The sequence below is a fragment of the Bufo gargarizans genome, chromosome 1, assembly GCF_014858855.1.
Source record: "Bufo gargarizans isolate SCDJY-AF-19 chromosome 1, ASM1485885v1, whole genome shotgun sequence".
Taxonomy (NCBI): domain Eukaryota; kingdom Metazoa; phylum Chordata; class Amphibia; order Anura; family Bufonidae; genus Bufo; species Bufo gargarizans.
The window spans coordinates 368,890,953-368,918,763 of NC_058080.1; the positions used below are offsets into that span (position 1 = coordinate 368,890,953).

General features: G+C 46.8%; 1 protein-coding gene across 2 annotated transcripts in view; it reads right to left on the minus strand.

Moving 5' to 3' along the window:
* The window catches only part of LOC122920320 (hippocampus abundant transcript 1 protein-like), a 43,788-nt gene extending 16,735 nt beyond the window's left edge, over positions 1-27,053 (minus strand). The window contains exons 1-6 of one of the 2 annotated variants that reach the window (XM_044269740.1): positions 26,840-27,053; positions 22,578-22,673; positions 22,441-22,503; positions 12,337-12,464; positions 11,408-11,522; positions 3,483-3,701 (exon numbers count right to left, since the gene is read on the minus strand). In XM_044269740.1, the coding sequence (XP_044125675.1) occupies positions 3,483-3,701; positions 11,408-11,522; positions 12,337-12,464; positions 22,441-22,503; positions 22,578-22,673; positions 26,840-26,923 (705 nt within the window). In that variant the 5' untranslated portion in view covers positions 26,924-27,053. Of the gene's footprint in view, positions 1-3,482; positions 3,702-11,407; positions 11,523-12,336; positions 12,465-22,440; positions 22,504-22,577; positions 22,674-26,798 lie in introns of both variants that reach the window. The other variant, XM_044269748.1, reaches the window with a different exon arrangement.
* Positions 27,054-27,811: the final 758 nt, after the last annotated feature.

The following is a 27,811-nucleotide window of genomic DNA, read 5'->3' on the forward strand; positions in this document are numbered from 1 at the left end:
GCTAAGTATGTTCATCCTTTTCTATTCCCAGCATTAAACATCCTAATAAGGTTTTCCCTTATAACAGCAAATGTTAGACACAAAGCAAACAGAATGGCAGGAAGCAGAGCCCTAACAATCACATCCTCTCCTGTATATCTATCCATCGAACTTGATCTTAAAACTTCCCCAATATGCATTATCTGAGATCTACATTCACTTAACATAGCAGGGGTTAACAGCAAAAGAAACCTCAACAATAATTACCCTGATTCAGCAGTTTACAGAAACACCCCATATGTGGTCATAAACTGCTGTATGGGCACACTGCAGGGTTCAGAAGAGAAAGAGCACCATGTGGCTTTTGTAGGGCAGATTTTGCTGGAATGGTTTTCAGACACCATGTCAAATTTGAGGAGAACCTGAGGTATTACTACAGTGAAAACCAAAAAAGTTACCCCAATTTGGAAATTAGACCCCTCAAGGAATTTAATCGAGTGGTGTAGTGAGCGCTTTTTAAAAATAAGACATGAAATGAAAAAAATACATTTTATTTCATTTATATGTAGCTTTAGCATCAAATGTTTCATTTTCACAAATTTTTGCTACATAATTTCCCCGAGTATGACAATAGCCCCTATGTGGTCATAAACTACTGTCTGGGCACACTGCAGGTCTCAGAAGAGAAAGACCACCATGTGCATTTGAGGCCTAGTTTAGCGATTTATACACCATTGGCCGACAGCTGCAGAGGCTCTGAGGTCAAATAAAAAAGAAACTCCCAAAAATTGACCCCATTTTAGAAACTACACCCCTTACAGAATTTACCAAGAGGTCCTGTGAGCATTTTGACCCAACAGGAGTTTTAAAAAAAATAATTCACGTCAGACGGTGAAAACTGAAAATTGCTACTTTTCCACAGATCTGCTCAATATGTTGTGCCCATTTTGTGCCACCGTGAAATGTAACTCATCTTATTATGCCGCGCTTCCTGGGTTCATAAACACCCTACATGTGGTCCTAATCTTTTGCCTGGACGTATCATAGGGTTCAGGAGTAAAAGAGCACCATTTGAATTTGAGGCCTAATGTGGTAGTTTACGCGGCTTGTTCTGACAACTGTAGAGACTCTAGAGCAGGCATGTCCAAACTGCGGCCCTCCAGCTGTTGCAAAACTACAACTCCGAGCATGTCTGGGAAGCTTACAGCTATTAGGGCATGCTGGGAGTTGTAGTTTTGCAACAGCTGGAGGGCCACAGTTTGGACATGCCTGCTCTAGAGTGAAATAATAAATGGAACCCCTGAGAAGCAACCACATTTTTGAAGCTACACCCCATATTTAAAAAGGAGTGTAGTGAGCATTTCGCACCACAGGTATTTTGCAGGAAAAAAATGCACAGAGGACTGTGCAAAGCAAAAATTTTATGTTTTCCACAGATATGGCCTTTCAGTGCTTAATATGCTGTGCCCAGCGTGTACCATCTGAAGACACACAATGCTCATTATATTGTTAGTTGGGTTCTACTGGGTAAGGCAATGCCATGAATGTGAATTTAAACTGCTGTTTGGGTTCTCTGCAGGGATCTGAAGGGAAAAACCACCTTTTGGGGCGCAGATTTAGATGGATTGGTGTACGGGCGCCATGTTGCTATGGAACAGCCTCTGGGATACTGGTACAGCCATTCTCTGACAAGCATCTTTTTTATTTTTCTCTCGATGGAGTTGCCATCAGCATTGGCTCTATTTTGTGATACATATAACTTTTTGATTACTTTTTATTTAGCTTTTTGGGAAGCAGGATAAAAAAGGGGTAGCAACTATGCTATTGCTTTTTGGGATTTGTTCTTACAGCATACACTGTGCATGTAAATTGACATGATAACTTTATTCTGTGGGTCACTCAGTACGATTACAGAGATATAAATTTCATATAGTGTATTTAAGTTGTACTACTTTTACACAATAAAAGCATTTTTGAAAAAAATAAATAAAATCACTGGTACAATGCAGTAGAATACATAGTGTAATGTAAGGCATTGTAATTGTCAGTTTCACACTGACAGTTTGCCTATGAGACACTGACTTTATGTGGCAGGGACTTATAGGCTTTTGTAGCTGAAACCATCAGTGTGGAAGCCCCTTCCCTTTGTAAGGCCTCTTTCACACGAGCGTGACGGATTGACTCCGGATGCGTTCAGTAAAACTCGCACCATTTTGCAAGCAAGTTCAGTCAGTTTTGTCTGCGATTGCGTTTAGTTGTTCAGTTTTTTCTGCTCGGGTGCAATGCGTTTTGATGCGTTTTTCACGCGCGTGATGAAAAACTGAAGGTTTACAAACAACATCTCTTAGCAACCATCAGTGAAAAACGCATCGCACCCGCACTTGCTTGCGGATGCAATGCGTTTTTCACGCAGCCCCATTAACTTCTATTGGGCCAGGGCTGCGTGAAAAACCCAGAATCTAGAACATGCTGCGATTTTCACGCAACGCAGAACTGATATTGAAATGAATGGGTCAGGATTCAGTGCGGGTGCTATGCGTTCACGTCACGCATTGCACCCGCGTGGAAAACTTGCTGGTGTGAAAGGGGCCTAAATCACTTAGATGCAGTGGTCAGCATTGACCATTGCATCTGAGGGGTTAAACTGCTGGCATCAGATTACCTCCTATGCCAGCAGTTACACCAGGGGTCTGGCTGCCACTAACAGCCAGGCTTCCCTCCTGATTGGGCAGGCACAGCTTCTGTTCCCGCCTGATCACTGCGCATGTATGGCGCAGGTTGTTAAGGGTTAATAGATGTATAATTGTTCATGTTCATACAGTAATGTAATACAATACCCCTGTTCTGGCTCCATTGGTGCACACATATTTCCAACTAGTGATTATTTGAGTAAATTATGAATGTACTTACACATACAAACAGCATTCTGCACGTTAGGCTACTTTCACACCTGACTTAGGTGTGGATCTGTCTGGTATCTGCACAGACAACTCTGCACCTATAATGCAAACGATTGTATCCGTTCAGAATGGAATCGTTTGCATTACCATGTACAAAAAAAATAAAAAATAATATGTTCATGATAATGCAAACAGATCCGTTTTGACTTACACTGAAAGTCAATGGGAGGGGGATCCGTTTTCAATTGCACCATGTTGTGTCAGTGAAAACGGATCCGTCCCCATTGACTTACATTGTAAGCCAGGACGGATCCATTTGCATTATCATGAACATTTTTATTTTATTTTTGTTCATGGTAATGCAAACGGATCCGCGGCAAGCAGCGTTTTGGTGTCAGCCTCCGGAGCGGAATGGAGGCTGAACGGAGGCAAACTGATGCATTCTGAACAGATCCTTATCCATTCAGAATGCATTGGGGCTGAACTGATCCGATTTGGGCCGCTTGTGAGAGCCCTGAAACAGATGTCACAAGCAGACCCAGAAATGCCAGTGTGAAAGTAGCCTAATGTGTATATGTCATCTAACAATGACCTCTTACTTACCGCAAAAGGGTCAGCTTGCTCCCAAGATATAGGTGCTCCCCAAGACACTGGTCTCATTTCTTCAGGCAGTGACTCGGGAACAGCAAGAAGGATAAATCCAATGTCCAGCAATGCCACACCAGAGGCTAGTACTACTACTAGTGTGTCACTGTATGCCCGAGACAAATAGGCACCAATTGCAGGACTCGTTACAAGGCTGGCAGCAAAGGTGGCTGACACCTAAAACAGGAGTCAAAAAGAGGACTAAATTAAATTGGAACACAAAGAAATTCTGGACAAATATCAGAAGATATAATATATTATTTATAATTGTAGGAATATAGACATTCATAGATCCAAATATCTTAATTTAACATATAAGAATATATATGAATTATAATTATTGTAACATATTGTGATAAGTGGGGGTCATTTACTAATCTGAAATAGGCCTAAATTAGGTGTATTTAAAGGGATTCTGCAGTTTTTTTTAAACTGATGAGCTATCCACTGGATAGATCATCAGCATCTGATCGACGGGGGCCCGACACCCAGGACCCATGCCGATCAGCTGTTTGAGAAGGCAACGGCGCTGGCAGTAGTGCCGCGGCCTTCTCGCCGTTTACCGCAGGCCCAGTGACGTCACGACTAGTATCACTGGCCTGGGCGGGGCTAAGCTCCATTCAAGTGAATAGATCATCAGTTTAAAAAAACTGCAGAACCCCTTTAAGACGCTGTCTGCAACTTCGCCCCACTCACGCCAGGTCAAAATTTTCGAAGTGGCTTTCAGAGGCCTATATATAAGAATCCCACGTAAATCCCATTTATAAACTTCACCCCTCAAAGTATTCAAAATGTCATTTAGGAAGTCTTAACTTTCAGCACCCCTGAGGGACCAGTACAGTGGAAACCTCATGAAATAACCCATGTTTTGAAACTAAACCCCCAGGGAATTTAGCTCGGAATGTAGTGATGGTTTTGACCCCATGAAAAAGCATGACATAATTTGTTACGCAATTTATCCTGAGTGCGGAAAAATTAAAATTACTCTTACCGGTAACTGGATTTTCCTCTCGCTTCCACAACGGCATTATCTGGAGGTTATTCCGCCTCCTTCAGGGGCAGGAAACAATTATATCAGTGCATAAAACGCCCCCACCCATGTCCTACTAGTGTTAATAAACTAGTAACTCAAGAATAGATGCAACGATTTAATAAGGTAATCTCTTCACAAAAGGAACAATAAGGATATTATCCACACAAAATAATATCAATACAACAAGAAAATCTGGGCGGGAATTTATCCATGTCATTGTGGAGGCTAAAGGAAAATCCAATTACTGGTAAGAGTAATTTCCATTTTTTCCTCTCGCCTCCACAACGGCATTACCTGGAGGATTAACAGAAATTGTTTAGGACGGGATAACAGCTGACAACACCTTTCTTGCCAAAGGTAAAGTCCCTATTAGAAATTAGAAGTTCTTTTCCCTATAGCAAAGGACAATGCATTGTTTAATCCAGCGTGCTATGGTTGCTTTTCTTGCAGCTCACCCCTTGTTCTAGCTGCTCCGACTTCCTAAAGTCTTTGGTTCTTTGAAGGTACTGTAAGATGCATCTCCTAACGTCTAGATTCTGAAATCTTCTTTTTCTGAAGTTGCCTGAGGACAAAAAGATGGAAGAGATATTTTCTTTCTGGCAATGGAACTTAGAGAAGGTTCGAGAAGGCTTGAATTTCTCCCACCCTTTTGGCAGTGGTAATTGCCAGAAGAAACTGTTTTTAAAGATAATAACTTTTCTGAAATATCAGAAAGAGGTTCTAAAGGAGCATCCATTAAAACAGAGAGGACCAGATTGAAGTCTACTAGTTGCCTTAAAAAAAACCTCCTAATTAACTCAGCCAATCTGGTCCCCTTAAAGGCACTTAGGGCCGATACTTGTACCTTCTCTGAGGCCTTCTCTAGGCCTGCTTGCAAAAAATCCAATATTATATTGACATCTGGAGCCATGGAAGGGTTCCAGACTTCAGAAACTGACAGCAGAAAGGAATTTCAAGCTCGAATATATATTTTTGACATCACTTGTTTTCTACTCATCATAAATGTATCTATAACCGCATTTGATAATCCTTTATTTTTTTTAAGATTGCCCGTTCAACCTCCAAGCCGTCAGCCGAAGTTGAGGAATGTCTGGATGTATCACAGAGTCATGGTATAGGAGATCTGGAATTTGAGGAAGATGCCAAAAGTCCTGTTTTGAAAGGGACTTCAGAACAGGAAACCAGACCCTCTTCAGCAAGAAAGGGGCTATGAGAATTAGTTGTGTCCTGTCCTCCATCACTTTCATTAGTACTCTTGGTATTAAGGCGAATGGTGGGAATAGGTATAGAAGGCCTTGCGGCCACTGACCCGCTAGAGCATCCACCTGTAATGGTTGGTCCTGGTGGGATAAGGAGAAACATTTTGGAATTTTTCTGTTCTCTTTTAAGGAAAAAAGGTCGATTTCTAGGAGACCCCATCTGAGGCATATGTCCTCGAAGACTTTCTGATTGAGGCTCCACTCTCTTTTTAGAGTTCTCCTGCTTAGGAAATATGCCACACAGTTCTGTTTTCCTTTTATGTGTACAGCCAAAAAGGACATCAGGTTTTTCTCTGCCCACCTGAATATTTTTGTTGAGATTACAGATAGGGAACGACTTCTTGTACCCCCTTGTTTGTTCAGGTAGGCTACTGTCGTTGTGTTGTCTGATAAAACAACAATTTCTCGTCAAGAGAAGCTGATCCTTTTGACGCCATTCTACGCCTCTGGAGAGATTTTTTTGATCTAGCCACCAATTCAAAGATAGTTTTATTCTTGAAGATATTACTAGTCTTTTGTTTAATGACATCTGTTTTTTTGTTACAGACATCTAACAGGAAAGACTGAAGTTCTTTTGAATGAGCCTGGGCCCATTTCACTGAAGGAATCGTTGAGATCACAAGACCTAGGATAGTCATTATGTCTCTGATCGACACTGTGCGCTTTTGGAAAAATTCCGATACCTTGAAAATTAGATCATTTTGTTTCATTATTGAAAGGAAAGAGGTCATCTAGGAACACACATCATTGACTTGGAAGGAGATTCGATTTTTGGGGAGTTCATTAACCAACCCAAACTCGCCAATGTATCCATCGTGATTTGCAAATTCCGCTTCAGAGTCTCTTCTGAAGGAGCAGCAATCAGAAGATCGTCGAGGTAAGGTATAAGTAATACCTCGGAGTGATGAAGGAAGCCTGCTACCTCTGCCATGATCTTTGTAAAGATTCTGGGGGCTGAACAGAGGCCGAATGGTAGGATCTGGAACTGAATATGTTGTATTTCTCCCCCCAGCCAGATGGCTAGTCTTAGGAACTTTTGGCATCTCGGATGTATGTGGACATGATAATATAAGTCTGTAAGATCTAGGATTACCATGAAGCAGTCTTTTTTAAATAGATTGATCGTAGACTTTATGGTCTCCATCCTGAATCTTTTGTATCGAATGTGTTTGTTCAGGTCTTTTAAGTTTATGATTGCTCTGAAGGAACCATTTGGCTTTTTTTTTTTTTTTTTTTTTACAAAAAATTAAAATATATAAATAGGAGAATAATAGAATACCAACCCCCTCTGGTTTGAGGGTACCGGGATTATAGCTGCCTTTTCCAATAAAAGAGAGATCTGTTCTTCCATCGCTTTTTGATCTACCCCCACTAATTTTCTGTTTAAAAGAAATCTGTCGGGAGTTTTTTTGTTTTGTTTTTACAAAATCTAGCTGGTAACCTTACCTGATTACCGACATGATCCAGGGAGAAGCATAAATGTATTCCCATGCTGGGGCAAAGTTTCTTAATCTTTCCGCCACAGGGGCTGGCGTCATTTGGAAGACTGCCAAGAGGTTCTTTCTGAATTAAAGATGAATCCCTTTCCTTTATTTTTAAAAGGTTGCCAGTTAGAGGTGGATACCTTTCTTTTTTGTTCAAAAAACTTCCTTTGGTGGAAAAAATTTGATTCTGTAGGAAAACCCTTCTTCTTATCTGAAGATTTCTCCAGAATATCATCTAAGGATGATCTGAAGAGTCTATCCCCTTCACATGGTATGGAACACAATCTATTTTTTGAGGCAGAGTCCCCAGAACATGATTTTATCCATACGGATCTGCTCGAGGCATCGGATCTAGCCGACAACTTAACAATGCAGACGCATCCACACAAATAAATTCTGCTCGTTTTAGTACAGGAATAGATGACAGGATGGGATTCAATAAGTTCTTCCAGTTGTGATAACCATAAAGCGAGGGTATGAGCCGTATATGTGGCAGATATCCCAGGTCTAAAGATGGCAGTGGAAAATTCCCAAGCTTTCTTAAGGGCTTCACACCTTTTGTCCATCGGGTCTATAAGATGCCCAATGTCTTTAAAAGGTAGTGAAGATTTCTTAAGAGATTCTCGCAATGGGGCATCCACTTTTGGGGCGTTATCCCAAAGGGCAGACTCCTTATCTGTAAAGGGATATTTTCTCTTAAACATTTTCGAAGATATTTGCCTTTTTTCAGGATCTCTCCACTCATTTTGTATCATATTTCTGATGGAACTATGGTCTGGAAAAACTATTCTTTTTGTCACCTAGACCTAGGAACATCTGGTCCTGTACAGAAAGGGGTTCCTTGACTTCCTCTAAATTTATGGTGGCACTGATATTTTTTAGAAGTGACTCGATAGAGCAAAGTGGATGACCCGCTGTGTCATCCATATCACTTGATCTAGCATCTGAGGAAACTTCCCCCTTCATCCAAATTTGAATCACTATCCTCAATGACCTGAGATAGAGATTGTGATGTTGATGACAAAGCTGTGGCAAGTTTGGCGTCAACCACTGCCCCCACTTCCTCCTTAATTAAACAATCTCATGCTTTCCAATAAACAAGGGGATTCCTCAGATACTACTTTGTCTGTGCATTTCTGACATAGCCATTTTTTTTGTAGAAGCAGGAAGGGCCTTTTTACAGATGGCACATAATTTTTTTGTGACGGCTCTCCACTGGCTTCTGAACTCTCTTTGCCCTATAATGCAAAGGAGATTCTTAGCCAAAAAAGTAAGAAAGTGGAGATAAAAAAGGGAGCAGTCACCTAATAGCAGACAAAACTGCATGAAATCACCCCGTGATTAATAAAATAGGGCCAAGCAGAAGGGCCCTCCTGGAGAAGGCTTACCGGACTGGAGGGCCTTGGAGGATCAAAAGATTTGCGGCCAACATCTCCCTCTGAGACCAGGGACATCTTACACACCTATGTCCAGGAGAGTGTATGGGACACCATGTTCTGGCGATCACACCACCTTTTCAACGCGGTGGTGGACACTACGCCGGCTGACGTCATCACGCCGCACTCCTCACTTCGGCACTACGATGTCCCGCTCTCCTGTGCACTCGCCTTTTGGAACGCAAATGACCGTGGTCCTCCGTCCCCAACAGCTCACATGCTTCCTCAACCGGAAGCAGGGACCTCAGCCCGGAGTTGCCAGCATCTGCCGGACTTATACTTAGAAGTAGGAAGGACCGCAACAGTTCCGGGCCCCTACTCCCTGCAGCAGCCCTCCGGTACAAAGACTGGGATAACAAATCTAAAGGCTTTGCAGTCTTGCTTGCACTGACTCTCCTGCACTCCTTGAGAGACAGGAAACAACTGGAGCAGGACATGGGAGGGGGCTTTTTATGCACTAATCTATGTTTCCTACCCCTGAAGGAGGCGGCGTAACCTCCAGGCAATGCCGTTGTGGTGGCGAGAGGAAATAGCAAATATGTGGTCATAAACTGCTGTTTGGGGAAACGGCAGCGCTCAGGAATGAAGAAGCAAGCATGTGGATTTTGGAACATGGAATTTGCTGAAATAGTTTAAGAGCCCTTAACTTTTTCTTATTTTTAAAGTTTTTTTTAGCAGGACAAGCTGTAGTTTTAATTGGTAACATTTTTGGGTACATTTGGCTTTCTGATCATTTTATTTGCCACTGTTTTTTATTTTTAATGTGGTTCACGATGTGATGTATATGATAACTTTATTCTGAGGGTTGTATCAATTATGGTGATACCAAATTTATTTTAATTTTTTTCCATGTTTTACTACATTTGCATCATAAACATTACTTTTTTTTAAATTAAAAATCTGTTGTATTTTGCATTGCCATATACTAACAGCCATAAAAAATTTTTTCCCAGTTGTGAGGGGGCTTGTATTTTTTGGGCCAGGCTGCAGTTTTTATATTAATTCTATCAGAGTTTACTATTTTTATGTTGTATGGAGTTCACTATGCAGTATATATGGTATAACTTTATTCTGTGGGTCAATACAAATATGGCGATCAATACCAAATTTATATAGGTTTATTTCATGTTTAACTACCTTTTCATCATAAAAATCACATTTTTTTTGTAAAAATATTTTTTTTCTTTGCATTGCCACATCTTAGACTCATAACTTTTTTATTTTTCTGTAAAAGGGGAGTTGTGTGAGGGTGTTTTTTGAAGTGTAGGCTGTAGTTTTTATTGATACTATTTTGGGGTACATATGACAGTTTTTGTTTTTTTTATACCATTTTTTGGGGAAGTGAAGTGACAAAAACAGCAATTTTATGTCATTCACCATGCAGGATAAGTAACAAGTGAGATGGGGACGAGATGCAATACCAAACATCTGCTATTGAATGGACAGCGCTGTGCTTGGTAAGGCTACTTTCACACTAGTGTTCAGAGCGGATCCGTTCTGAACGGATCCGCTCATATAATGCAGACGGTGGCTCTGTTCAGAACGGATCCGTCTGCATTATATTGTCAAAAAATGTCTAAGTGTGAAATTAGCCTGAACGGATCCGTCCAGACTTTTACATTGAAAGTCAATGGGGGACGGATCAGTTTGAAGATTGAGCCATATTGTGTCATCTTCAAACGGATCCGTCCCCATTGACTTACATTGTAAGTCTGGACGGATCCGCTTGCCTGCGCACGGCCAGGCGGACACCCGAACGCTGCAAGCAGCGTTCAGGTGTCCGCCTGCTGAGCGGAGCGGAGGCTGAACGCCGCCAGACTGATTCATTCTGAGCGGATCCGCGTCCACTCAGAATGCATTAGGGCTGGACGGAAGCGTTCGGGTCCGCTTGTGAGCCCCTTCAAACGGAGCTCACAAGTGGACAGCCGAACGCTAGTGTGAAAGTAGCCTAAACTGCGAGGAGGGTGTGGCACTCACTGAAGATAAGAACATGGCTTAAAAGAGTGTTTAGAAGCTGTCAGGAGTTCAGAGGTAAGGGCCACAGATGATGCCATCAAAGTAGCTCCCTGAAGGATTCTTATGCTGCGTCCTCCATAACAATCCTTCAGGGAGCTACTTTGATGGCATCATCTGTGGCCCTTACCTCTGAACTCCTGACAGCTTCTAAACACTCATTTAAGCTATGTTCTTATCAGTTTGATAACAATTTAGCTTAAATAAGTGTTTTAATGATGTTGTCTCCTTTTTAGGGATGTATCATTCACCCCAAAGTACAGATCCTTTGCAAGAGCTAAGTCAGCCCCCCTGGGGCAGGCTCTATAAGTGATGCTGTACATCCTTTATCATGTACATCACCCTCTAGTGATTACACAGGCAGCCAATAATTCTCACACATTTGCAGTAAAATACAGCATTAGTCCATGCCTATGTACATGATGTCTACTATGACAACATGAGATGAGGGCAAGGCTGCAGTCTAGGGAAAATCACGCGCTAAATGAATGGCAGGAGAACTGTGGACACATGACCCTGTATTTTCCAAATTGACAGCAACATAAAACAGTTGCAGCAGATGGGAGAGTTGAATAAATTCAACAAAAAGCTCTTTAAAACCACTTTAAAGTTGTCCTTAAAAAAAGAAATCCAATAATGTGGGTCATGAAGAACTCACCAAACCATATGCTGTACTTCGCTCATGCTCCTGGGTAATATCTGCCACATAAGCGAAAATCACTGAAAAAGTCACAGCAAAGACACCCGACATAGAAATCACTGCAAAATACCACCTGCAGGAGACCAAGGAAAAGTCACATAAGGTTTACTATCCCACATCAGAAAGCACGCAAGCCACACATCACAAAGCACAATGTCAAGCATCAGATGGAGTGGTGCAAAGCACGCCCTCTCAATGGACTCTGGAGCGTGGAAAAATGTTCTGTGGAGTGACAAATACTGCTTCTTTGGCAGTATAATGGAAGCGTTTCTTCCCAGAAATCGCCTGCTCATCAATGGTGGAGGAATGATCGCTAATGCTGAGGGGGTGCCAGCAAACGACGATTTAGGTGCCTACACAAACTATCCAATTACCGACAAACAAGCATTTTGCTCGTTCTTCGGGTAATCCGCTACATCTCTACACTGCCAGATAATTGCTAACGAGGGTTCCTATGAACGCTTGTTAGCGATTATTTGGCAGACTCTTGGCCCGTTTAAAGAGCCCTTAACTCATAACATGCACACTACAACTCTGTAACTTACGTGTTCATCTTTGTCTTTACATATAGTGTACATAATCGGAACGTAATGGCACATCAGTGCTTGGATATATCAGCGATATCATTATGTTATGAAAGTAATTTATATGCTTATTTTGCTATATTCTGATGTGAAATATTGTATCTTTATGTGAATACCATTTTTATAGGGTAAGGGGTTTATGTACCCAGCTCTATCATTCAGAGGACTCTCCGGGAGGGTGGGTGTTGGGAGGGTTTTTCCGTGCCTTTATGTTTATATGTTTTATCGATTTACAATATTCAATAAAAAAAATTATCCTGATTTAAAAAAAATATATGGTGTATTTAGCATTAATGTACATACCATGGACTTATCTTCAGCAAAGGTATAGGGGCACATGTGAAGAAAACAGTGAGTAGAAGGAAAGACTTTCTGCCCCAAACATCAGACAATGCTCCAATCAGGGGGGCACTCAAGAAGGAAAGAAGTCCCTGTAAGACAAATGAGGCATTGCTAGAGATGTTATACCAGTAACCAGCTAATTTGCAAAATAATAAAAAATATCTCAGGAACAGGTGATATCTCAGGCACTCTGCAAGCTACAAACATAACTAAGGTATCACTTTGGTAAGCATGATCAACCCCTACCAGGCAATGACTGGTTTAATAGGGTTGATCATGTTGAGAGATGCTGTTTAAGCGGAAGACATTTAGAACCAGGGCTCTTCCTAAGGCTGGCCGAACAAAAAAACTAATAAGTAATCAGGGGAGAAGGGCCTTAGTAAGAAAGGTATATAATATTATCTGGTGTGAAGTTAATGGACCTCAGCAGCGGTCCCCTTAAGGGAGTAGGTTCGATCTCCTAAGCGAGTTTACAAACAGAAAGTGCGGGAACCGCGCTCTACCAAACAGTTAATGTCAGTTCTTGAACCTTGCAACCACAGAAGACCGAACGTCCACTCCAGCTCGCAGAGGCGTTATTCCCAGAGAAATAATGTTCATACGAACAGATGTATAAACCGCCTCCTACTGGTCCACAGGTCTTATAAAGGTTCACCAACCATGGAATCCAAAGCACCGGACACGAATACCTTCAAGAAGGAATAGAACAGATGGTACAATACCCTCGGGATCTTTAAAGGTAAGAGGTTTATTGTACTTACAATTATTATATGACAAACTTGCACATAGAAATGCCCGACCCGGGTTTCGCTATTCGCTTCTTCAGGGGCTGCGATGCACTCACCGCTGCAAACACGAGTAAAATGTCTTCTACCCCGGAACTGGGGGTAGAAGACATTTTACTCGTGTTTGCAGCGGTGAGTGCATCGCAGCCCCTGAAGAAGCGAATAGCGAAACCCGGGTCGGGCATTTCTATGTGCAAGTTTGTCATATAATAATTGTAAGTACAATAAACCTCTTACCTTTAAAGATCCCGAGGGTATTGTACCATCTGTTCTATTCCTTCTTGAAGGTATTCGTGTCCGGTGCTTTGGATTCCATGGTTGGTGAACCTTTATAAGACCTGTGGACCAGTAGGAGGCGGTTTATACATCTGTTCGTATGAACATTATTTCTCTGGGAATAACGCCTCTGCGAGCTGGAGTGGACGTTCGGTCTTCTGTGGTTGCAAGGTTCAAGAACTGACATTAACTGTTTGGTAGAGCGCGGTTCCCGCACTTTCTGTTAGTAAGAAAGGTGACTAAGAACTAGGGATCGACCGATATTGATTTTTTCGGGCCGATACCGATAATTTGTGAACTTTCAGGCCGATAGCCGATAATTTATACCGATATTCTGGGAATTTTCATTTTTGAAAAAAAAATAAAAATTCCCACAAATCTGCTGAAAATTAATGTTTATTGTTAATGTCTATTTTTTTTTTTTTTGTAAATCTTTCTTTTTCATTTATATTTAATATTTTGGTGTTTTTATTTTTGTAACTTTTTTTTTTTAACTAACTTTTAGCCCCCTTAGGGACTAGAACCCTTGTCCTATTCACCCTGATAGATAGAGATCTATCAGGGTGAATAGAAGCTCACACTGTCCCTGCTGCTGCACAGCAGCATGGAGCTTATCATGGCAGCCAGGGCTTCAATAGCGTCCTGGCTGCCATGGTAACCGATCGGAGCCCCAGCATTATACTGCTGGGGCTCAGATCGGAGGAGCAGAAGGGGGGGCGCACTGCGACTGGGGTGGGGGGGGCCCTATTCGCCACCACTGGTTAATACTGGGGGGAGGGGGGGGCGCACTGCGCCACCTTAATACTGGGGGGCTTGGGGGCGGCGCACTACGCCACCAATGCTTAATACTAGGGGGCTTGGGGGGGGGGGGGGCGCACTGCGCCACCAATGAAGCTTAATCTCTAATTTATTCATATACAGGAGGCGGGAGCTGGCTGAAGGATCGCATAGCCGGCTCCCGACCTCTATGAGCTGTAGCTGCGATCCGCGGCACCTGAGGAGTTAACTACCGCAGATCGCAGCTACAGCTCATAGAGGCCGGGAGCCGGCTATGTGATCCTGCAGCTCCCGCCTCCTGTATATGAATTAATGAGAGATTAAGCTTCATTGGTGTAGCAGTGGCCATAGCTCCTCCCCTCCTCTTGTCCCCTGTCCTCCCATTGGCTGGAGCGGCAGCAGCAGCACAGGGGGAGGGAGACACTGCTTCCTTCTCCCCTGTGCTGCTGCTGAGGGAACACGGAGAGCGCTGTCAGCAGCGCGATCTGTGTTCCCCATACGCTATCGGAATATCGGCAAAATAAATGCCGATACCGATAGCGTTCAAAATCCTGAATATCGGTAAATCCGATAATCGGTCGATCCCTACTAAGAACCCAAAGGTCACTCTAGCTGAGCTACAAAGATCCTGTATGCAGATGGGAGAAACTTCCAGAAGGTCAACCATCATGGCAGCACTCTACCAAGCTGGGCTTTATGACACAGTGACCAGAAAGACGCCTTCCCTCAGACTGTGAAAAACAAGATTCTCTGGTATGATGAAATCAAGATTTAACTTTCTGGCCTCAATTCTAAAAAATCATCTCTGAACCAGGCACTGCTCATCACCTACCCAATACCATTCCTACTGTGAAGAATGGTGATGGCAGCATCATGCTGTGGTGGTATCTTTCAGCGACTGGGACAGGGAGACTGGTCAGGGTTGAGGGAAAACTGAATGGAGCAAAGTAGAGATATTATTAATGAAAAGCTGACGCAGAGTGCTCTGGACCTCAGACTGGGCCAAAAAGAAGATTTTTGTGAAACTCACCTGTAAAATCTTTTTCTCGTCTTTTCCATTGGGGGACACAGACCATGGGTATAGCTTAGAGGTATTACTAGGAGGGACACTATACAAAAACGAAGCTCCTCCTCCTCGGGCTATACCCCCAGACACCTCCAGGAGGACTTCAGTCGTTGCAAAAGCAGTAGGAGAAGGAGAACTAAAAAAACCACAATGGAAACCATCACACCAACTAAACAAAAAAAGTGGGCGGGAGCTGTGTCCCCCAATGGAAAAGACGAGAAAAAGATTTTACAGGTGAGTTTCACAAAAATCTCCTTTTCTCGTACATTCCATTGGGGGACACAGACCATGGGACGTCCAAAAGCAGTCCATGGGGTGGGAAAAACCAACACCGCCAGGAGAAAAAAACGTCCAACCGTTAAACGGGCACCACGGCCTGCAATACCCTGCGCCCGAGGACAGCATCAGCCGAGGCCAGCGAGTGCAACTGATAAAACTTTGTGAACGTATGCAAGGACGACCAAGTGGCAGCCTTACACAACTGGGAGGCGGAGGCGCGATTGCGTCTGGCCCAGGAAGCTCCCACTGCCCTTGTGGAGTGAGCGGTAATCCGCGACGGGGGAACCTGACCACGAGCGCGATAGGCCGCAGCAATAGCGGAACGGATCCACCGCGCCACAGTAACCTTGGAAGCCGCCAGACCCTTACGAGACCCCTCGGGAACCACAAAGAGGGAGTCCGAACGACGAAAGGAGGCGGTGGCCCCCAGATACACTTTCAGGGCCCTGACGACGTCCAGGGAGTGGAGAGCACGTTCCTTGGGGTTCGCCGGAGAAGGACAAAAAGAGGGCAGGACAAGATCCTCGTTAAGGTGGAACGGGGAAACCACCTTGGGCAAAAAAGAAGGAACCGGCCGTAGCACCACCTTATCCTGGTGGAAGACTAGAAAAGGCTCCTGACAGGAAAGCGCGGCCAGCTCCGAAACCCTCCTGATGGAGGTAATGGCCACCAGAAAAACCACCTTCCAGGTGAGGAAGACTAGGGAGACCTCCCTCAGAGGCTCAAAAGGCGCCTCCTGAAGGGCGTGCAGGACCAGGTTAAGATCCCAGGGGGGTAAGGGAGGAACATACGGAGGAACCGAATGCGCCACCCCCTGCAGGAAGGTTCTCACAGGCCCCAAAAAGGCAATAGACCATTGAAAAAAGACCGCCAAGGCCGAAACCTGACCCTTCAAAGAACTGAGCGACAGCCCCACCTCAACGCCGGACTGTAGAAAGGCCAGCACCACCGGAACAGAGAAACGAAGCGGCGGAAAACCCGACTTCTCACAAAAGGTTAGATAGGCCCTCCAGGTGCGATAATAGATCCGCGAAGAAGCCGGCTTTCGAGCTGTGATCATGGTTCTCACCACTGCATCAGAGAAGCCTCTCTTCCTCAGGATGTAGGTCTCAATAGCCACGCCGTTAAACGCAACTGACGTGAATTCTGGTGGAAGAGCGGTCCCTGAGATAGAAGATCCTCTCTGTCGGGAAGAGGCCACGGAACGTCCGCTAACATTCGGACGACGTTGGAGAACCAGGCGCGGCGAGGCCAATCCGGAGCGATAAGAATGGTCGGTATCCCCTCCGCCTCGATCTTGCGCAGCACCTTCGGCAACAGAGGAAGTGGAGGGAAGACATAGCGGAGGTCGAATCGCTGCCAAGGAGACACCAGCGCGTCCACTCCGCACGCCCTTGGGTCCCGAGCGCGGGCCAGGAACACCGGCACCTTGTTGTTTAGCCGGGACGCCATTAAATCCACGTCCGGACGGCCCCATCGGCGGCAGATGTCCTCGAACACCTCCGGATGTAGGGACCACTCTCCCGGTTCCACCTTGGTGCGGCTCAGAAAATCCGCCGTCCAGTTGTCGACGCCCGGAATGTACACCGCCGACAACACTGGAACATGAGACTCCGCCCATAGGAGGATCCTCGCCACCTCCTGCATCACTGCCCGACTGCGCGTTCCGCCCTGATGATTGACGTAGGCCACAGCCGTGGCATTGTCCGACTGAACACGCACCGGCCGAGCCGCAAGGAGGGAAGTCCAGTGGGAGAGGGAGTTGAAGATCGCCCTTAGTTCCAAAACGTTTATCGGAAGACGGGATTCCTCCGTCGACCAGATCCCCTGAACTGTGAGGTTCCGGAGAACGCCTCCCCAACCGATGAGGCTGGCATCGGTGGTGACTATCGTCCAGGAGAACGGAAGGAAGGACCTCCCTGATGAGAGATTCGGGCAGGCCTGCCACCAGGGGAGAGACAACTGAACGTGCCGGGACAGGCTGGACGGGAGCGTCCAGACCCCGAGAGGTCTTGTCCCATAGGGCAAGAATCCACTGTTGTAACGGTCGAGTGTGGAACTGGGCATACGGAATCGCCTCGAAGAAGGCGACCATAAGGCCCAGAACCCGCATGCACTCCCGAATGGTGGGACGAGGAGCTTGTAGAAGGAGCGACACCGCCCTCCGAATCTGAGAGTACTTGGAATCCGGAAGAAACACCCGAGAACGCGAGGTGTCCAAAATCATCCCCAGGAAGGAGAGTCTCTGGGAAGGGTGCAGAGAGGATTTTGGTAGATTGATCAGCCACCCGAACCGTTCTAGAGATTGAACGGTAATTCGGACGCTGTCCTCGGCCTGTGGAAGAGACAGGGCTTTTATCAAGATGTCGTCCAGGTAGGGCAACAACGAGATGGCCCTGGTGCGAAGAAGCGCCATGAGAGGCGCCAAAACCTTGGTGAAAACGCGAGGGGCGGTCGCCAACCCAAAAGGCAGGGCGACAAACTGGTAATGACGACCCCAGATGGCAAAACGCAGAAAGCGATGGTGAGACTTCGCAATCGGGACGTGCAAGTAGGCGTCTTGAATGTCCACAGACGCGAGAAATTCCCCCGGAAGCAGAGAAGCAATAACGGACCGAAGGGACTCCATGCAAAACTTCCGCACCCTTAGAAACTTGTTCAGAAGCTTCAGATCCAGTATCGGGCGCACCGACCCCTCCTTCTTCGGAACGACGAACAGGTTTGAGTAAAAACTTGTTCCCTGTTCCTCCGGGGGAACGGGAAAAATGACACCCCGGTCCAGAAAAGAGGAGACCGCCAAAAGGAGGTCCGAGGCCCTGGCTGGATCCCCCGGAAGGCGAGACGGGAAAAAGCGTTCCGGCGGGCTGGACGCGAACTCCAATTTGTAACCGGACCTCACAATCTCCAGAGCCCAGGCGTCCTGAACGTGAGCCCTCCAGACCTGCTGAAAGGAGAGCAAACGGCCCCCCACCACGAGAGGTGGGGGCACCCCTTCATGCGGAGGGCTGCTTGGGAGCAGGGGGACGGGTTGACTGTGCCCGTGGTCGCCCGAGGGCTGGTGTTTGAAGAAAGGCTTCTTGCGGGATTCCTGGGATCCCCCAGCCGACGAGGACGAAGACGTCCTGGCCGTGGAGAAGAGACGAAAGGACTGGCCCCGGAACCCTGAAGCCCGAGATCGAAAGGGCCGTTTGGATCTGGGTTGAGGCAGATGAGTACTCTTGCCCCCCGTTGCGGCAGAAAAGAATTCGTCCAACTGGGCTCCAAAGAGTCTAGATCCTTCAAAGGGAAGGTTAGCGAGGGAATCCCACACCTTCAACCAAACCTCTCTACGCTGAATGACCGAGAGGGCCGAAATACGGGCAAATAGGGAACCGATATCCATTGAAGCCTCACAGAGATATTTAGAAGCCTGAGACATTTGGAGAATAAATTCCAAAGTGTCTGCAGGGGCTCCCTGTTCCATCAGATCCTGGTGGTGGCGCCGCAACCCCGCCGTAAGGGCTCAGGCAACCCAAGCCGACGCAAAAGCCGGTCGCAGGGAAGCGCCCGCCAGAGAGAAGATGGACTTGGAAAGTGAATCCAGGTGTCTGTCCACCGCATCCTGCAGGGAGGAACCGTCTAGGACAGGAAGGGCCGTGTTCTTGGCCAACCTGGCCACCGGAGGATCTACCTTAGGGGAAGAAGTTCACTTTTCCACCGAGTCAGAGGGGAAAGGGTAAATGCGCTTGGTGGCCGAAAATTTCTGATTGGGTCGGTCCCAAGCCTTTCATATGACCGCTGTGAATTCCTCATGAACGGGGAACACCGCGGATTCGGGCCTTTTGGGCGGAAAGAGGGAGAACTCCCGACTAGTGGAGGGAGTGGAATCTCCGTGGATATTAAAAGTGTCACGGACAGCCTCCACCAATTCGGATACCATGGTGGAAAGCTTAGGCAGGGGTTCCCGCTCCGTGGCCTCGTCCGATCCGGACAATTCCCCTTCGGATTTGCGCTCCCCACGAGAGGGAGAGTCAACCGGGCATGCCTCAAGGCGTGGGGGAGAAGCGGAGTCATCCGATGAGGAATGCTGCCGCTCACGCTGCCTCTTAGACGTCAGACGCCCCCTGTGAGAATCACAGAGGAGATGGAGCGGTGGACGCCACTGGAGTAGTAGCTGCCATACGCTCCATGAAGGACATGGCTGCCTTGGCAACTAGGGCCAGATCCGCTGCCGCACTAGACATGGCGGAAGCCCAGGCGGGTACCGCCGGTTCCGCAGGGGCAGAGGGAGGACTGGGCTGAGCAAGAGAAGGAGGCTGATCCTGTCCAGGAGCAGGGCACGAGTCACAGGTGCCAGAGGCAGAAAAAGGCAGAAGGCACACCTTGCATGACCCCAAAAGAGCCTGAGAGGAGGCCTTGGCAGATTTAAGTGCCCCAGGCTTTGGCATGATGGAACCCCACAGTAAAAGATCTCCTACCAGTTGCTGCAAAGATCAGGAGCAGAGCAAGCTGTTCTCCTACCACCCAGGCAACGCTAGCAGAAGTCTCCGGTGTAGAGAGATGAGGAGCTGCACGGCCGTCAGTGTAAGGAGAGTCAGAGCGGCATGCCGAGGCTCCGCCCCCCCGAACGTGAAAATATGCGCGAAAATAAGAATATGCGCGAAAATAAGCGCGCGCGCGATTTAAACAAACACCCCGACTCCCCTCACGTGGTGCAGCAGGGGTTAACGAGGCCATGGAGGAGCGGCCTGCCGGCGGGCGCTGAGAGAGCGCAGCAGCCAAGGCCCGACGAGAGAAGCGCTGAAGCCCACAGTTTAAGGGGGAAGAGATGCCAGTACTCCAGTGCCAAAATGAAGAAAGTGCCCCCATCAGGATCCTTCTTCAAGCTCACCCAGGTAGCCACAGACAAACAGACACAGAGGGAGGGGGAGGGACTAGGCAATACTTATCTGCTCAGCATGCTCCCTCGATGTCCAGACCAGCAGGGATGCGCCTCTTCAGACTTCTGACTCCAATCCAGGAGAACAGTGCTCTGGAGGAGGGTAGGCAGCAGGCGTCCCAGCAGCTGGTGGGATGCCAGAGCTGACATGTTGAGCCTGGATCCACTTTTCTTCTGTGGGGGGATGGGAGGTAGCCAGGACACGTCGAAAGACGGTGGCAGACACTCCACGGGGGCCAGGAAAGCGCAATGCTGACCTGCGTCCCCATCTGAAAACAGAAAAAAATAACAAACAGGAGAAGAATAAGCGTCACCTCCTTGGACAGACACTAAGCAAAGACTGAAGTCCTCCTGGAGGTGTCTGGGGGTATAGCCCGAGGAGGAGGAGCTTCGTTTTTGCATAGTGTCCCTCCTAGTAATACCTCTAAGCTATACCCATGGTCTGTGTCCCCCAATGGAATGTACGAGAAAGTTCACCTTTCAACAAGACAATAACTGTAAGCACACAGCCAAGACAACACAGGAGTGGCTTAGGGACAACTCTGTGAATTTCCTTGAGTCGCCCAGCCAGAGCCCTCACTTCAACCTATTCAAACATCTCTGAAGAGACCTGAAAATGGCTGTACACTGACAGTCCCTATCCAACCTGACAGAGCTTGAGAAGATCTTCAGAGAAGAATTCCAGAACATCCCCAAATCCAGGTGTGCAAATCTTGTGGCATTATATCCAAGAGGACTGGATGCTGTAATAGTCGACAAAGGTGCTTCAACTGAGTACAGGGTCTGAATACTTAAGTCAATGCAAGATTTTATTTTCTCCTTTTCAATAAATTAGTAAGATTTCTGTTTTCCCTTTGTCATTATGGGGTATTGAGTGCAGAATAATGAGGAAGAACTTAGAGGATATAAAGGACCCCTAAAGGGTCTAAAGACTTTCCAACTGCATTGTTCACGAATCTCAGGCAGGTATCTCCGCTGCAGATTCTATTCCTATCCTGGAATATAGGTGCATATATGCACTTAGCGTTATACTGTCTAAGATTTAGACAGTGTGTACTGCACTTAGGGGGTCATTTACTATGCTGAAATATGCCACTATCTGCGACTTCGCCCTGCTCACGCCAGTTCTAAAATTGTGGGTGTGGAAGGGCCAGCCCGTCTCATTCACCATTTTCTACTCCTGAAACAGGCGTAGAAAATGGTCTAAATGTAACTTCAGCGGATCCTCCACCAGCAATTGGGCTTTATTAAGACTGGTTTCTAGAACACCAGTCTTACTGAATGTGCCCCTTAGACTACACAGTCTAAAGATGTGCCATATTTATCACAGTGGCTCGGGCTGGATGATACATTTAGCACATCGGTAGTCTGTCTAGTCTAACCTTACACCATATATTGGTGTCCAGTAGCCGAGCAAGACACAAGCCCTGATTTGCTAATAGTAAAGATGGTGTGAGCTTAAAGGGGTTCTGCAGTTTGTTTAAACTGATGATCTATCCTCTGGATAGATCATAAGCATCTGACCGGCGGGGGTCCGACACCCGGGACTCCCGCTGATCAGCTGTTTGAGAAGGCAGCGGCGCTCCAGGAGTGCCGCGGCCTTCTCACTGTTTACCGCTGGCCCAGTGACGTCACGACTAGTATCAATGGCCTGGGTGCGGCTAAGCTCTGTTCACCGGTCAGATGCTGATGATCTTTCCAGAGGATAGATCATTGGTTTAAACAAACTGCAGAACCCCTTTAAGACAGGTTATCTACACCTGCACCAGATTTATCACAGGGGCTCAGGTTGGATGATAAATCTGATGCAGGGACCCTTTACCAAACTATTGGTCGGCTTAGTTTGATTTGCGCCACTTTTATAGACAGAATCAGTAAATCTGGGCCAGTCTGAAGCCTTTTTGTAAATGTGGGGCACTTTCATTAGTAAAAACTGCCCCAATGAGTAGGAATTAGCTTCTCACCTTCACTCCATGGATTAGGCCATTCATTAAGAAGGTGTGCTGAGGGAACGTCTGGTGCAGAACCTGTCGAGAGAACATCTATCTTCAGTATGCCGTGAAATCAGTGGAATACTATCAGTCAGTGTCATCATAGTTACCGTTAACATGGGCGTTGTCAGCAATCCCCAGGCGAAGAACTCCAAAAATATAACCACCACTGCATGGTAAACACTAGGCTCTCCAACGCCTTGTCGCTGTTAAAGAGACAAACCATTCCGTCAATACTTGCTCCAGTGCTCCACACACGATCTTCATGTACCTCAGTCTCTACCACTGCTCGTAACTAGCGTAGAGCGAACTTGTGGTGGCGGAATCCATAACGGAGTTCTTAGATAACCTGAACCTTGTACGCCGAACTTGGAAACACAAGTTCCCTCAACACTACTCATAACCGGTCTGCTACAAGCCACACAGGTAGAGGCAGCTTACCACAGAAAATCAATGGCTTCCACATATTGTAAGAAGAGACTAAAAATGGGATAAAAGGGAGAAGATATTTGATACTTTGGGAAAATATTCCATGTTGTCCCTAAAAGCAGGCATGTCCAAAATGCGGCCCACCAGCTGTTGCAAAACTACAACTCCCAGCATGCCCTAATAGCTGTAAGCTATCCAGGCATGCTGGGAGTTGTAGTTTTGCAACAGCTGGAGGGCCGCAGTTTGGACATGCCTGCCCTAAAAGCCTACTTTCACATTAGCGTTTTCAATTCTGCTATTGAGTTCCGTCATAGGATCTCAAGAGCGGGAGAAAATGATTCAGTTGTGTCCCCATTCATTGTCAATGGGGACAAAACTGAACGAAATGGAGTGCACAAAAATGCATTCCGTTCCGTTTGGTTGCGCTCCCATCGCGGACAGAATAATGCTGCAAGCAGCGTTTTTCTGTCCACGATGTCGTGCGTCCCCCTATGACTTTCAGTGGCGTTTATGGTGTTCATGGCTATAGAAGACATAATACAACCGGATCCGTTCATGACGGATGCATGTGGTTGTATTATGCGTTTTTTCAGATCCATGACGGATCCGCAAAAAACGCTAATGTGAAAGTAGCCTAAGACATGTGGGGAAATTATTGATATTTAACATGGACAAAATTGTAAAGTAATTCATAAATATTCAGTATCCATCTCTATGTTCATTCATACAAAGTGCCTAGAAGAACTTGCCTTAGCAACCAATTACAGAACAGCTTTCACTCTCCACAGCAGTTTAACAAATGAAAGCTGTGCTCTAATTGGCAGCTATTCCAAGCAGTGGAGCAGCAGTGAGGAGGAGGTATCAGTCAGTATGGTAAGAGAGACAAAATGGCAGTTCCATATGCACCTAGTATGCCGTCGTATTGCGCCCATACCACACATGAAAGCATGGATCCATAGTAGAGCTGTGTGCATGAGCCCTGCGGTATCAATCTACTGGCTGCAATGAACTCTAGATAGGCTTCTATATAGATCCATACCTAATACAAATGCAGTGCACCAGTCCAGGGTAGATAGGATGGGAGTGATGGCTGTGGCAATGATGGTAGTTGTAGTCCCCTGCTCCAGCACTCCCCCCAAGCCGGGCCTGCATTGACAGGAGAGGTGCAAATCTTCTCCTCGGAGAATACCGTGGATGTTGACGTCTCCTGTATGTTTCGGATGAGCAGCGGTGTGCAATGCAGGAGAACTGGGGCCTGGGTCGGACATGACGACAAATGACCAGGCCAGCATGGTTAAAGCAAAATATACCTCTTTGAGTGGATAATGGTTGGCCCAGTATAAATCAAGGTAGGCTTTTCCTAAAGGCTGGGTATGGGTGGGGGTTGTAAATGGTAGTAGTCCTCCAACTGCATACAAATCCTATCCCTTGACTTACTTGCCAGTTAACTACTTCATACCCATAAACAGCCTATAATGCAGAGTGACTAAAGTCACATTAGCCACTGTTATTAATGGAAGCGCATATACATATTACAGTGTACATTAACCCTTTAGCAGTGAACCATAGTGCATTATAGCAGTAACCCTTTAGCAGTGAACTCCCGGGTCACTGCACAATTACAGCTGCAAGATTAAACAACATTGGAGATCTAGACTTGGGCACCGCAAATGTTTAAGAGGAGCTGTCACCGCTCCTGACATGTCTGTTTTAGTTTCTACTTGCGTTCACCATGTAATAATTCTGGAGCCTCTATTCTTATGGCTCTGTGCTGTAAAATTCCTGTATTATTCCTGCTAAAAGTTTACCAATAAATTGCCAGCAGTCTGCAGTAAAGATACTGCTGGGTGTTACCAGTAGCAGGTGTGTCCGACTCTGTCCAATCAGTGCTGCTGGTGCCAGACTGTGCAGGTACACCCCCCAACTGGTAACACCCCTCTGTACCCTTACTGCAAACTGCTAGCAATCCATATATAACTACTAGAAGAAATAATAAAGGAATGGCACAACATACAGACAAGAATAGATGTTCCAGAATTGTAATTACATAGGAAATGCATGAAGCTATTAAACCAGATATGTCAGGGGAGGGGACAGGTCCTCTTTAAGTGCCAATCAATGTGGCTATATTGATATTCTGTGGCTGGGAAGATTTTTCTAGCACTAGAGACATGGTCTACAGTTATGGAGCTGCAGACACAAAGATGGCAATGCCAGGCGCAGGCAGGGGTGGAGGGCATGCACCATAACCTGCTTCTGAGTTAATATTTGCTCTGCATGGAGCTCTCATATTGGCTGTTTGTCAGACAGCCCAGATTTCCACTAAATCCATACACCCCTCCCTGACAGACACCTCATGATTCCCTCGTGTACCATACCATTTTATGCCCTGTCATACCCACTGGACCGGTTTCCATGCACCAAAGCAAACTAGGACACTCCAAAGAATTTGGCTACAAAGAGGTAACGGGAAAGGATAAAACCTGTGCAGCACATTCATACAGTATATTGTCCTCAATCAATTCCTCAATATTCAGACACCCACAGGGTGTGCCATAAATGCTGGATAGGAGCCGATCCCATGGGTAGGACCTATATCTATGTAGAGCCTCATTGCAAAAGGTGACGGCACGCGCGCCAGACAGGCCTGCAAGGTGACGGCACGCGCGCCAGACAGGCCTGCAAGGTGACGGCACGCGCGCCAGACAGGCCTGCAAGGTGACGGCACGCGCGCCAGACAGGCCTGCAAGGTGACGGCACGCGCGCCAGACAGGCCTGCAAGGTGACGGCACGCGCGCCAGACAGGCCTGCAAGGTGACGGCACGCGCGCCAGACAGGCCTGCAAGGTGACGGCACGCGCGCCAGACAGGCCTGCAAGGTGACGGCACGCGCGCCAGACAGGCCTGCAAGGTGACGGCACGCGCGCCAGACAGGCCTGCAAGGTGACGGCACGCGCGCCAGACAGGCCTGCAAGGTGACGGCACGCGCGCCAGACAGGCCTGCAAGGTGACGGCACGCGCGCCAGACAGGCCTGCAAGGTGACGGCACGCGCGCCAGACAGGCCTGCAAGGTGACGGCACGCGCGCCAGACAGGCCTGCAAGGTGACGGCACGCGCGCCAGACAGGCCTGCAAGGTGACGGCACGCGCGCCAGACAGGCCTGCAAGGTGACGGCACGCGCGCCAGACAGGCCTGCATGGCGGAGCACATGTATGAGATCTGTTGAAATCTCATCCATTATGAAGGTGCTGTAATACAGCGAGGATTTTACATCTGAAAGCACATACTGACTGCAGTGCACGCCTCTCCTGCAGGCACATACCCTTTGCCTGGGTTTACACGTCGTGGTGCAATGCGGTTTTTTGCAATCCTGGCAAAACTGCGTAAAAAACTAATATTTTACAGCGGAAGCAACCATGGTGTTCAAGTTTGGGGACTGTGTTATTGGGAGCTGTCCTTACCCAATCTGGGAAGCTGAGCACACCAATGAACCACACAAAGCCATGTACCCAGAAGTGCATAGCATTAATACATGCCACCAGGCTGGGGGGTGACTGCACTAGTGCCCCCGGCGCATGGCAAACAATAATGAAGACGGAGAGTCTGCGGTTTATGGAGACTGGTGTCCAGTATGCTGAAAGGTGCAGGATAGCGGGCACCGGAGACTATGAACAGCGCCAGAGGGCATCTACTCCAAAACCAAAAAGTGGCAGCAAACTGTCACCTAGTACTTAAAATGCCATTTCTACATTTCTGGGTAACAGCTGGCGCTGGCAATGCAGGGCACAAGCCAGTCCTCGCTATAAAAGTTATCCATGTGGGAGAAGCATTGCAATAAGAGCGGTAAATGATGACGTCACAAGTTTGGCTATGACATCACAGTCACCAGTTGCTGCTCATTACCTGCCTTACAGGTGACATATGTGAGAGCTGTCACCACTCACCGTCCCTCCATCTTTGATAACAATTTTCTTAGCCAGCAGTATGCTGCGATTCAGCCTCTTCTTCTTTTTCTTTTCTCCAGTCATGGTGAGCTCAGGCCCGTCATCCCGACAACGGGAATGACTCCGGTACCAGGCCCTCACAGCTCACCGGGCCACACTACCATGGAAACGGAGGCTCCCTCCGCTACATTCTAGCCCCCATTACCCGCTTCCGGCCTCGGTCCTTAACTCCACCCTTCGGTCACTGAACAGCCAATAGCAGGTTGCTGCCTTTTCAGCGAGCATTCCGATTGGCTGTCGCGCGAGTCCTTTTGCTAGAACGTACGCGCTGTTTGGATAAAACCCGTGACGCAAGCTGACTAGAGGACGGGTGAAGAGCGCCATATTGAGTGGGGCATGAGTGGACGCTGTCATCCTACGGGCCTGGCCCGCCCCGCCTCCTGGCAGCCATATGTTTAGGACAGGTGTTTGGCTGTCGCCCATGAGCTGCTCTTCAGAGCTGTTGGTGTGCAATCACTACGTCATTGTATATACATGTACACCTAGAGATACGTCATCTCTAAGCTCTGGGAAACCAAGTATGGCTGTGGATAGCACAGGTTCAGTTACTCCAGGAGAGGTTAAAAATCAGCTGATATTTAAGATTTTCCTTTTATGGATCATTATTTTTTCCTCCCCACCTTCCTGAAGACATAACTTTTTTATTTTTATGCTCACATAGCCGTATGAGGTATTGGTTTTGGCGGGACAAGTTGTGCTTTCTAATGGCACCATTTAATATTGTATACCAGGTAGCGGGAAGCCGGAAAAAAAAATCTAAATGGGGAGTGATATAAACAAAAATAAATTCATCAATTTCGCCTGTTTTATTGGTTTTGTTTTTATAATTTTCACTATGCATTAACTTACCTGTTATTTTCATTCTCTGGGTCAGTAGAATTGCAGTGCCACCAGATTTAGGCTCCATTCACA